Source organism: Oryx dammah, unplaced genomic scaffold (assembly GCF_014754425.2).
Source record: "Oryx dammah isolate SB20612 unplaced genomic scaffold, SCBI_Odam_1.1 HiC_scaffold_13, whole genome shotgun sequence".
In the NCBI taxonomy this organism is placed as follows: Eukaryota; Metazoa; Chordata; class Mammalia; order Artiodactyla; family Bovidae; genus Oryx; species Oryx dammah.
Genome location: NW_024070197.1, coordinates 42,595,600 through 42,607,806, shown reverse-complemented (window position 1 = coordinate 42,607,806; position 12,207 = coordinate 42,595,600). Strand labels below are relative to the sequence as shown.

At 43.6% G+C, this 12,207-nt stretch overlaps 2 protein-coding genes and 1 long non-coding RNA gene across 6 annotated transcripts in view; 2 read left to right on the top strand and 1 right to left on the bottom strand.

Moving 5' to 3' along the window:
• RPGRIP1L (RPGRIP1 like) overlaps nt 1-390 on the bottom strand; it is a 100,696-nt gene extending 100,306 nt beyond the window's left edge. For all 4 annotated transcript variants that reach the window (XM_040254045.1, XM_040254046.1, XM_040254047.1 and 1 more), the window contains exon 1: nt 294-390. The gene's annotated coding sequence lies outside the window, so the exon portion shown is untranslated. The remainder of the gene's footprint in view (nt 1-293) is intronic.
• A 170-nt stretch (nt 391-560) lies between these two features.
• Nucleotides 561-12,207, top strand: part of FTO (FTO alpha-ketoglutarate dependent dioxygenase) — a 426,125-nt gene continuing 414,478 nt past the window's right edge. The window contains exon 1 of the mRNA XM_040254042.1: nt 561-720. Coding sequence (XP_040109976.1) covers nt 676-720 — 45 coding nt within the window. The 5' untranslated portion in view covers nt 561-675. The remainder of the gene's footprint in view (nt 721-12,207) is intronic.
• LOC120873230 lies at nt 3,220-11,140 on the top strand. Its single transcript, XR_005723420.1, has 2 exons — nt 3,220-3,380; nt 10,925-11,140. It is a non-coding gene; the product is annotated as an uncharacterized LOC120873230 (long non-coding RNA).

Sequence of the window (12,207 nt, the reverse complement as noted above, 5' to 3'; positions counted from 1 at the left end):
CAGGTGACCTTTTGCCTGAAGAAGGACCTGGATAAGCACTGTACTTAGCCTCACCCCTCATCAACTAAGGTTCAGGGCTGGGATAGAAAATTTCAAACAGATGCTGGGAGTCGGGATAATGGGCGGGCTGTGATTCAGGCCTGAGTAGGTGAGGTGTCTCGTGCTGGGCTGCTCTTCACGTGAGCAGAACGCCAAGGCCTTCTCCAGAAGGTAGAGCAGACCCCACGACCCCGGCCCGTGCTAGAGGTAGAGGGTCGGCTACCTGCACCCCTCTACTCCCCGGGTGTACTCACCGCCACTCTCTCCCAGCCGCTAGCTACCGTTGCTATAGCGCCGACGGCTTGTGAGGCGGTCGGCCGAGAGGAGCACGGGAAAAACATGGCAGGTACCGTTGCCTTCTGGGAATTGTAGTTCTTTTTTGGGCCCTCGCCGGCCTGCTCGAAGAGCAGCAGACTACGCTTGCCCAGCTGTCGAACCTGGGAAATTCTCTAGCTTCCAACCCCGAGGTTCATTCCGGCCTTACCGCGGTGCACCCTGGGAGTGGTAGTTCTCTCCTTTCCGAGGGAGAATGGCGCCAGGCTGGAGCAGGACGCCGAGAGAACTACATGGAGGAGGCGGGGTCCAGGGCTAGGAATCTACGCGGTTAGTAGTGGCGAAGGCGGCTATATCGGCAGCATGAAGCGGACCCCGACGGCCGAGGAACGAGAGCGCGAAGCTAAGGTATTTTGGGCTCAGCCGAGTCTGGGATCTTTCGCGCACTTGTAGCTGGGGTCTGGGAACCGGAAGGGCTTGGTTAGATGGCAAGCGGACCCACGGTCTTAAGCGAAGGGGTTACAAGGCCTTGTCAGCAAGGGAGCCAGAGACTTTGGGGGCTTTGAATACGTGCTGCTCGGGATGCAGGCCTAGTCCTAGTGGAGCGACTGACATGAGAATTAAGACACCCATTTCCTTGTTCTGCTTCTGCACTTCATTCCTTGGTTAAGTTTGTAGCTACCCTTGTGCCTCAGTTTACCAGACTCTTAGATGCTTGTGATCATATCAGTTGTGCTTTCCTCTTCGGTAATGATTTCTGTGGATTGAGATCGGGTGAGATGAGATAATCTGTGCGATCAGGTGTATATGTTTGAAACAGTTGTCTGTGTTCTGTGTCTTCCGCGTAGCGGATGTGGAGTTTTAACTACAATACCGTTTTCTACTTTGGGGGGTTCATGCTGTAGCAGTTGTTCCAAGGGATGACAATAATAATTGTTATGGAATTTTCTTTTTTTAGCATTTATTACGCATCTGCGGTTCCATAATATTTATATTGTTTCATATTCTTATCACAGCAGATTGCAAAATAGATATTATACAGATGGACTATCAAGAGTCGGGTTTTACAAATGAAGACTTGAGGCTCAGAAGAACTGAGTGTTTCTCTCATTCCCCAAATCAAGTCCTATCAATTTGTCTAAAAATATTGGTAATCTCTTCACTTTTTTCCATCTTCACCACCTTGGACTGGGCTACCACTACCATTACCTCTTCAGTGGACTGTTGCAGTGATCTCCTTATTGGTCTATATTCACTTCTGCATCCAATCACTCCTTGGTCCCCTTTTGTCCCCCCTTCCACAAAAGACACTTCTTCACACTGTAGTGTGTGAGCTGTTCAAAATGCAAATGAAATCATGGCCCTTTCCTTTCTTAACTCCTCTGTCAACCACCTGTTTAAAAATCTTTCATGGGATTCCTTGGTGGTCCAGTGGCGCTCCTGAAATGACTTGAGTTTGATTCCCAGTGGGGAAACTAAGATCCTGCAAGCTGGGTGTCATGGCAAAAAAAAAAAAATCTTTCATGGCTTTCTGTTGCTCTTCGGATAAAAAGGAAACTTCACATGACCTACGATGTTTTGCACAGTGTAAACTCTACTTGCATCATCCACAGCCTCAATGGATGTGACCCCTCTCTGCTCCCTGCCCATCAACCACATTGGCCTTCTTAGAAGTCCCTATTTCCCCTGCTTTATCTGGCTACAGGTTTTTTTTTTGGTTGTTGTTGTTGTTCAGTCACTAAGTCATGCCCAGTCATGCCCAACTCTGTGATCCTGTGGACAGTAGCACTCCAGACTTCCCTGTCCTTCACCATCTCCCGGAGTTTGCTCAAATTCATGTCCATTGAATCAATGATGCTATCCAGCCATCTTGTCCTCTGTCTTCTGTCCCTTCTCCTCCTGACTTCAGCCTTTCCCACCATCAGGGTCTTTTCCAATGAGTTGGCTGTTTGCATCAGGTGGCCAAAGCATTGGAGGTTAAGCTTCAGTATCAGTCCTTCCAGTGAATATTCAGGGCCTTTATACATGCTGTTTGTTGCTCATTCTGTATTAGGCAATTATTGGAAGTGAGAGCCATTGGTAAATGAACCAGATGCTGTTTATGCTGTCAGAATTTGGAGTCCTCAAGTGAACTCACTTTACTTTATCTTAGGGCAGTACCTCTATGGATTGAAGATATAAAACATACTGTATTATAACCTGAGTTAGGACTTCCCTGGTGGCTCAGACGGTAAAGCGTCTGCCTACAATGTGGGAGACCCAGGTTCAGTCCCTGGGTTGGGAAGATCCTCTGGAGAAGGAAATGGCAACCCACTCCAGTACTCTTGCCTGGAAAATCCGATGGACAGAGGAGCATGGTAGGCTGCAGTCCATGGGGTCGCAAAGAGTCGGACACAATTGAGCGACTTCCTTGTGTATGTGTGTGTATATATATATGTATATATATATATATTTATATAATATAACCTGAGTTAAAGCTTTGCTGGTGGCTCAGTGGTAAAGAGTCTGCCTGCAATGCAGGAGATGTGGGTTTGATTCCTGGATTGGGAAGATCCCTTGGAGAAGAAAATGGCAACCCACTCCAGTGTTCTTGCCTGGGAAATCCCATGGACATAGGAGCCTGGTGGGTTGCAGTCCATGGGGTCACAAAGAGTCAGACAGGACTGAGTGACTACACCACCACCGCCACCACCACCGTGACCTGAGTTATAGCAGAGTTTCTTTAGCGTCCTGAAGTTTTCATGCTTGAACCTGTATGTGATAAGGCAGTATATAAAGATGAGTTGTTGTTTAGTCGCTAAGTCATGTTTGACTTCTTGTGACCCCATGGACTGTAGCCCACCAGGCTCCTCTGTCCATGGAATTTCTCAGGTAAGAATACTGGAATGGGCTGTCATTTCCTTCTCCAGGGGATCTTCCTGACCCAGGGATGCAACCAGCGTCTCCTGCATTGGCTGGCAGGTTCTTTACCACTGAGCCACCAGGGAAACCTGTAAAGATAGGTGCAAAGGAGAAAGATCCTTCTGCATTCATCTACAGTAGTTCAAAGAAACAAATGTCACACAATGGTATTGTGCGTGGTGTCTTTCTTACCTTTTGGGTTTACACTGAAAGTTACTCATTTCTTTTGTAAAGACTTATTTAGCACCTATTACTTGCCTGACGGGCTTCCCAGGTAGCTCAGCTGGTAAGGAATCCCCTTGGAATGCAGGAGACCCTGGTTCGATTCTTGGGTTGGGAAGTTCCCCTGGAGAAGGGATAGTCTACCTCCCCCAGTATTCTTGGGCTTCCCTGGTGACTAAAGAATCCACCTGGGTTTGATCCCTGGGTTGGGAAGATCCCCTGGAGGAGGGCATGGCAACCCATTCCCATATTCTTGCCTGGAGAATCCTCATGAACAAAGAACCTGGCGGCTACAGTCCATAGTGTCCCAAAGAGTTGGACATGACTGAGCGACTAAGCACAGCACATTTGCCAGACCCTGGGATTCTGATTTTGGGTAAGATTGAATCCTTGTTCAAAGGAGCTTTTATTCTTTTAAAACTCTAACAGTTGCCTCTAAGATAGCTTAGTGTTGTTGACATCTGATGGATGTTGAAACCAAGGCTTGTAGAAGTTAAAACTTGCCCAAGGTCACCTGGTTGCTATGTGAAACTAGGGCCCAGAGCAAGGTCTTCTCATTCCAAAGCTTTTTTCCATTTTCTGCTCGTAAAACATGTTGAAATGATAGAGCAAGTTGTCTGCCTGTTTACTTTAAAAAATTTCTTTGATCTTTATTTAGAAGTTGTTTGAGAAATATTACTGGTTAGAGCAAAGTATAGGAAAGCAAGTTTTAAGTCTTAAATAGAAAATGTTCATTTAATCATAAATTATTTTCTCTTTTTCTAATCCACTTTATTGAGGTGTACTTTCCATACTGTAAATAGCACCCATTTATAGTGCACAATTTGATGAGTTTTGACAGATGTTTACACCTGTGAAACTACCACCACAGTTGATACAGAGAACGTTTCGATCCCTTCCAATAATTTTCTCTTGCTGATTTGCAGTCAATCTCTTCCCCTACCTTGGCTCCCAAGCAACCACTAATAGGTTTTCTATCACTGTAGATGAAGTCTGTGTTTTCTAGAATTGCATATAGATGGACATATACTCTGTGTATTATTGAGTCTGTCTGCTTTTAACCAGCATGGTTTTTGAGATTTATTCATGTCATTGCCTGTATCTCTACTGTGTGTTTAGTCGCTAAGTCATGTCCAGCTCTTTGTGACCCTATGTACTGAGCCCGCAGTCCATGGGACTCTGTCCATGGGAGTCTCCAGACAAGAATGCTGGAGTGAGTTGCCATTTCCTTCTCTAGGGGATCTTCACGACCCAGGGATTGAACCTGTGTCTCCTGCTTGGCAGGTGGGTTCTTTACCTCCGAGCCACCAGGGAAGGCCTGTATCAATAGCTTGTTCCATTTTATTGCTGACTGTGTAGCGTGTGGCTCTGACGCATTTGTTTATTCATTCGTGAGTTGCTGAACATTTGGATTGTTTCTGAGACTATTATGAAGGAAGTGGCTCCGGCCATTCATGTATAAGTCTGCGTTTTCATTTCTTTTGGATGAACACCAGGAGTCCACTTGGTGAGTCCTATGGTAGTTCTGTATTTAATCTTATAAAAAACAGCTCAACAGTTTTCCAAAGCGTTTCTCCCATTTGTATTAGTTTCTCAGAACTGCTGGCACAAGTTACTACAATGTCCCTTTTAAAAAAAAATGGTTCCTTTTTTTTTTTTTTTACTTGGACCACTTTTAAAGTCTTTATTGTATTTGCTACAATACTGCTTCTATTTTATGTTTCTTGGTTTTTTTCTTTTTTTGCCACAGGGCATAGGGGATTTTTAGCTCCCCAACCAGGGATCGAACCCACACCTTCTACGTTGGAAGGCAAAGTCTTAACCACTAGAACTTCAGGGAAATTACAGCCTTGCTGTCGAAACACAACAAAAATGTATTCTCTCATTGTTCTAGAGATATGTCTGAAATCAAGGGGTCCATAGTACCCCTGATGGCTCTGCTCTAGGGGAGAATCCTTCCTTGAGTCTTCCAGCTTCTGGTGACTCTAGGCATTCCGTGGCTTGGGCTGTGTAACTCCAGTCTCTGCTCTAGTCTTCCCCGTGACTGCCTTCTTTGTGTTTTTCTGTCTCATTTCTCTGTGTCTTTTCTCTTGTAGGGACACCAGTCATTGCAGCGAGGGCCTCCCCTAAATCCAGGATGATCTTAATTTCTTGATCCTCAAGGTCCTTAACTTAATTCCATATGCAAAGACCCTTTTTCCAAATAAGGTCACATTTACAGGCATCAGTGGTTATGCTATGCTAAGTCACTTTAGCCATGTCCAACTCTTAGCGACCCCATGGACTGCAGCCCACCAGACTCCTCCATCCATGGGATTTTCCAGGCAAGAGTACTGGAGTGGGGTGCCATTGCTTTCTCGGCACCAGTGGTTAAGACTTGGACATATCTTTTTGGGCGTGCTATTCAAACCCGCTGCACCATTTGACATTTCCATCAGCTGTGTATAAGAGCTCTGGTTGCTTCCTATCTTCACCAATACTTGGTATTGTCTGTTATTTAAATTTTAGGCCTTCTAGTGGGTGAGTCGGAGAAGGAAATGACAACCCACTCCAGTGTTCTTGCCTGGAGAATCCCAGGGACGGCGGAGCCTGGTGGGCTGCTGTCTGTGGGGTCGCACGGAGTCAGACACGACTGAAGTGACTTAGCAGCAGCAGCAGCAGTGGGTGTATGGTGGTGTCTCATTGTGGTTTTAAGTTGCATTTTAGTGATGACTAATGAGAATTAATATCTCTTTGAAAAGCTTTTTCCATCTTGTAACATGTATGAGTACTTTGTTCCTCTTTGTTACTGAATAATGTAGTACTCCAGTGTCTCAATCCCTTCCCCTGTTGATGGATGTTTGGGTTGTCTCCACTATTTGGCTATTAGAAATAATGCTGCTATGAACATCTGTGTTCTAGTTTTTATATATACCTATGTTTTCATTTCTCTTAGATAGAGATCTAGGAGTGGAATTGCAGGGTCATATGGTAAATCTGTTTAACATTTTAGGAAACTGGCTGTACTGTTTGTTAAGGTCTGAATGCTTGTGTTCCCCCCAGATTCTCTTTTTAAAATTCTAACCCCCAAGGTGGTGGTATTAGGAGGTAGGGCCTTTCGGAGGTGATGAGGTGTTTAGGAATGGAATCAGTGTCCCCTTCTACAAGAGGCCTGAGGGAGCTCCCTTGCCCTGTTTGCCATCTGAGGATACATGGTTAAGTTGGGTGTCTGAAACTGGAAGAGGGCCTTTACAAGAACCAGACCATGCTGGCTTCCAGATCTTGGACTTCCAGCCTTCAGACCATGAACAATAAATTTCTGCTGTAGATAAGCCACCCAGTCTATGGTATTTTGTTACAGCAGCCTAAATGGTCTAAGACATGGTGCTTTCCAATGTGGATACATCATTTAATATTCCTGTTTGAAGGTTACAGTTCTTAACATCCTCATCAGCACTTGTCACTATCTTTATGAAAGCAGGTATGAAGTGGTATCTCAGAGCAGTTTTACATTTCCTTTTTCTGATGTCCAGTGATGTGAAACTGCTTCTTGTGTAGGTTGACCAGGTATAAATCTTCTTTGGTGAAGTGTCTATTCAGATCTTTTGCTCTTTTTTTTTTTTTTGGTTGGTTTGTGTTCTTAATATTAAGTGTTATGAGTTATTTGTATTTTCTAGATATCAGTCTAGAGATATGTATTGTGAATACTGTCTCTCTTTATGTAATGTTCTTTTGAAGAGCAAAATTGTTAATTTTGATAAAGATCCGATTTATCGATATTTCTTTTTATGATTCTTGCTTTTTGTGTCATATCTATGAAGTCTTTGCCTATCCTAAGGTCACAAAGATTTCTTCTTTGCTTTTTAAACTTTTTACCCCCATCATGGGTAATTGCTTTTAGTTTTCCTTTTCTCTCTGAAACAGATTACATTTTCTTCTTGTGATTGCTTATGTCATAGACTTTTGTATAGTTCCCATGTCTGGAGGGTGAATAAAAAGGTTGGAGTAAATAGCTTTTTATGATGGCATCTGTTTAATTTGTGCAAACAACAGAAGAGGGTGCCAAAGTATATTCATGAATTTTTAAAATGAATTGTTAAAATAAGGCATGCAGCACAGTAGTTCAGCTTAGTATTTGAAAAGCTGACTTAGAGTCGTGCTCAGTTGCTCAGTTGTGTCCCACTCTTTGCGATGTCATGGACTGTAGCCCGCTTCTCTGTTCATGGGTTTTTTCAGGCAAGAAAACTAGCATAGGTTGCCCTTTCATGATTAGGTTTGGCCATAGTGCCAGGAACCCAGTAAGTATGGCTTTGATTGAGGGTTGCCCCAAGAACCTTTTGCTGATATAAGACTGCCCCCGTATTTTTGTGTCGTTGTTGTTTTTTCCCCTCAGATGATATAATTTATTATTTTGAAATGATTTAAAATTTATAGAAGAGCTGCAGGAGTAGAACAAAGAGCCCTCACAGCCTTATCGTCCAGATTTGCTCACATCTTGGTACGTTTGCTTTACAGCTCTCTCTCTCTCTTTCCCTATATGTAAATACATGAACTATAATTTTTTTTATGAACCATTTCAGAGTAAATTGGTGACATCAATCCTCTTTACCCCTGAATACTTCAGCATGTATTTCCTAAGATGCTTTCTTGTATATAAACATAGCTGATTGTCAATTTCAGAAAAGTTAACTGATAAAATAACTCTTATTTAGCCCAAAGTCCATATTTAAATTTTGCTAATTGTCCTAATAGTATCTTTTATAGCATTTTTGTTTACCTGGTCCAGGTTTTAATCCAGGGTTATATGTTACCTTTAATTGTTATGTCTCTGGTCTCTTTTAATCTTCTTTAATCTGGTCTCCTTAATCTCCTTTAAATTGCTTCCTCACTCTTTCTTTGTCTTTTAAGATATTGACATTTATGATGAGTAAGGCAGTGACCTTTGTAATGAGTACAGGCTATTTGTTTTGTAGAATGTCTCTGCATTCTTATGTATCTGATATTTCCTTATGATTAGATTCAGTTGTTTAGTAGCTCCGTAGTATCTGACTCTGCGACCCCATGGTCTGCAGCATGCCAGGGAACCCTGGTTTGCTGGTTTAGATTAAGAATATGAACTTCTTGGCTTGTATATTTTTGAGGAAAGATAGGGGCCACTGGGAGATCACAAATTTACAACTTACATATTCATCCTGCCTATAAAATTGTTCTTTTTGACCCAAATGAACTGTGTTTGAAAGTTTCTGAATTACTTTCCATCCAAGAGATTTCACATGAAAGTCTGGATGGCAGACTTTCTTGAAAAACTAGACTGTCTGGCCACACTGGGCTTGCATTTCACTAACTAGAGCTGAATAGTGGCTGCCACTTTAGATGAGAATATACTTTCCCTTCTGCCACACCCCACCTTTGCCCATTTAGTCACAGTACAGGCTTCCCTTATGGTTCAGACAGTAAAGAATCCACCTGCAGTGTGGGAGACTGGGTTCAATCCCTGGGTCAGGAAGATCCCCTAGAGAAGGGAATGGCAACCTACTCCAGTATTCTTGTTGGAGAATCCAATGGACAGAGGAGCCTGGTGGGCTACAGTTCATGGGTTTGCAAAGAATCAGACACGAGTGAGTGACTAACACTTTCACTTTTCTGTCACAGTGGTTTAGAGTGTGAGACTTTAGAGGGAAATCCCAGAATGGAATCCTGCTCCATCACTTGCTTTAAGTAACTTAACGTCTCTGTACCTCTGTCTCCTTACCTGTAAAACTGTGGTGAGTGCTCAGTGGCTCAGCCGTGTCCAGCTCTTTGCGATCCCAGGGGACTGTAGCCCGCCAGGCTCTTCCATTCATTGACGTTTTCCAGTCAAGAATACTGGAGTGGGTTGCCGTTTCCCTGTCCAGGTGATCTTCCTGACCCAGGGGTCGAGCCCGTGTCTCCCGCGTCTCCTGCGTCGTCAGGCCCATCCTTTCCCGCTACACTATTGACGATTGTCCTGAGGATGAACCAAGATACAGGTGAAGCACCCGGAACATCGTGTTGCTGTTATTCTTGTCGTCTCATTGTCATCATCGTTACCACCTGTCTGATCCCAGTAGCTATTTTAGCTTACATTCAGAACATTCATTCGGTGAAGTTACACTGAGTGTCTAATTGAGCTCTGGCCTCGGCCTGCAGCAGCCTGAAGTGGGGCTCTGGTTCCTGACCAGAGATTGGGGTTGGGCGGCAGTGGTGGCAGCACCAAATCCTAGCCACCTGCCTCATGGTCAGTGGCATGGCCCTGGCTCTTTGGCTTTGCAGAAAAGAATTCACAAAGACGGAAAGTAGTGAAACAAGTAAAGTGTTCATTAGAAGGAAGAAGAGTACAGTACCTGTGGATAGACAAATAGGCAGGCCGAGAGAGAGAGTCACACCCCCATGGTAGTTTGAATCACTTTTATGGGACATTTCTTCCCAGTTTCCTTTGACCAGTCATCTTGCTTTGCCTGCTTCTGAGTCTGTATTTGCTATTTATCTCAGGAGGATCCTCCTGTGTGTGCCTGCACATCTCTTAGGCAAGATGGATTCGACCGAAGAGGCCTATGGGTAGTTAGCACCCCTTAGCATCTCTCCCCTTTTGACTTCCAAGGTGCCTTTCTTTGCATGTGTAGTCAGGGAGGCCTCCTCACTTCGGGAATGAGAAATATGTGGTCTCTTATCTTCTCTCTGGGCAGGGCCCAGCCTGTTCTTTTGGTTGTCCTGCAATTTTTGTCTTTGAGCATCTACCCTGTGTGCCGGAGGTGGGGAGCGGGGACATCTATCTACCTCCTACCTCTTAATCAGGCAGATTTTGTCAATTAGGGGTTCCACTATCCTTCCCATTCATCCCAGATGGTGCTAGTTATATGCCACCCTTGGAAGAATTGAGAATATAAACTGTTTTCTGGGTTCCTTTGGTTCAACTGGGGGACCTGGTTAAGTGCCAAGCAAGGTATGGCAGGTTTGGTCCTGTAGGACTGGCTTCTTTTCTAAGGAAAATACGTAATTAAGCAAGTATCAGTAGTAGAGTGGTGTGTTTTACCATGGGAATGGTACGTGGTAGCAGGGAGCATCTACTCTGGTAGGGGGATCATGGAATCTCTTCCCCAGGAAGATCTGTTTAAGCTGGTCTAGGGACAGGAGAGAGGAACATGGTGGGTGACAGTCCATGGGGTCATAAAGAAGCGGACCTGACTGAGCACACATGCGGGGCTCATGGAATTCCTTCCTAAGACTTCTTGAAGAGTGTATCTGTATTCCAGGCCCAGGACTCTGTTAGAGGTTGCTCAGAAATATGATAACTGTTCTTTAGTTCTGGAATGAATAGATGTGGATGTTGAACTCCAAGTGAGCTGCCAAGGTTCTTAATGCTGGCCTGGGTGAGATCATCATTTTTTAAGTTGTTGAGCATAGAAACAGTTTACCTTTATTACTGAGAGGGTTATACACTTAATAGGCACGTAATAATTTTGTTTAAGAAATGTACGTTTTAACTTTACAGTGGAGAAACCTGGCAGTCATTCCCCAAGCCTGGTAATCAAGACCAACGTCGTCAGTGGCGACAAGTCATGGTGATGACATGAACCCTGGATCTGTTTAATTCATAATAAAGTGATTCAAGTGGTGAAAAAAAAATGTACACTTTTATCAGTGAAGGAATGTATTCTGAATAGAAAAGCCTGCTGTTTTTCAAATAAAAATCATTAAAAAAGTCTTCCATTTTTGGTGATAATTGTCTTAATATCATCTAAGACAAGCCTTAGGTTACAAGGCCTGATGAGCTGTTAATATATAATAACTCAATTTAAAAAGTTTGTTATTTATGTTTGAAGTGAAGTGTTAGTCTCTCAGTCATGTCTGACTTTTTGCAAGCCCATGGACCGTAACCCACCAGCCTCCTCTGTCCGTGGGATTTTCCAGGCAAGAATCCTGGAGCGGGTTGCCATTCTCTTCCTCTTATTTTTTCTTCCTGACCCAGGGACTGAACCTGGGTCACCTGCATTGCAGGCAGATTCTTTACCGTCTGAGTCACAAGGGAAGCCCACTTTTTTGTATTCTACCTCAGTTTATTTTATTTTTTGTGGTTTGGCCCTTTAGTGAAGTTCTGAGAAGGTTCTTTTGGTCTCTACCTTCATCATGGGCCATCCTGGTCTGTTTTACCAGTTTATCTGATGGTAATTTAGGAAACTAAATGTAGAACATTTTTGGTGGTGGACCAATGACCAGGGGACTTAAAAAATTAAAACTTTACCTGACAGATACTACTCTGTTTTTTCCCCCAAATCCAGATTATTTTTTGCTTGATCTGTTTCCAGAGTATGGGTCAGTCTGTGTGTGTGTGCTGAGTCACTTCAGACTCTTTGCAACCCTATGGGCTGTAGCCCGCCAGGCTCCTCTGTCCATGGCATTCTCCAGGCAAGAACACTGGTATTGGTTGCCATGCCCTCCTCCGTGGTGTCATTCTGACCCAGGATCGGACCTGCGTCTCTTATGTCTCCTGCATTGGTAGGCGAGTTCTTTACCACTAGTGCCTCCTGGGAAGCCCCTTAGGTCATTCTTTAATCATCATTTAATAGTTTAGATCACCTTCTCTAGGTAGAAAAAGGGTTAGGTTTTTTTGCTCCTAAGTGTCCACACCATTTTAAATACCTTCCTTGAAAATTAGCTAGTTAAACCATTGAATCACAGTGAGTTCTTGTTAATTTTTATTATTTTCAGATTTTTTTAACTTTGAGGTATATTAATACAATGTTGTGGTAGTTTCAGGTATATTCAGTTCTGTTT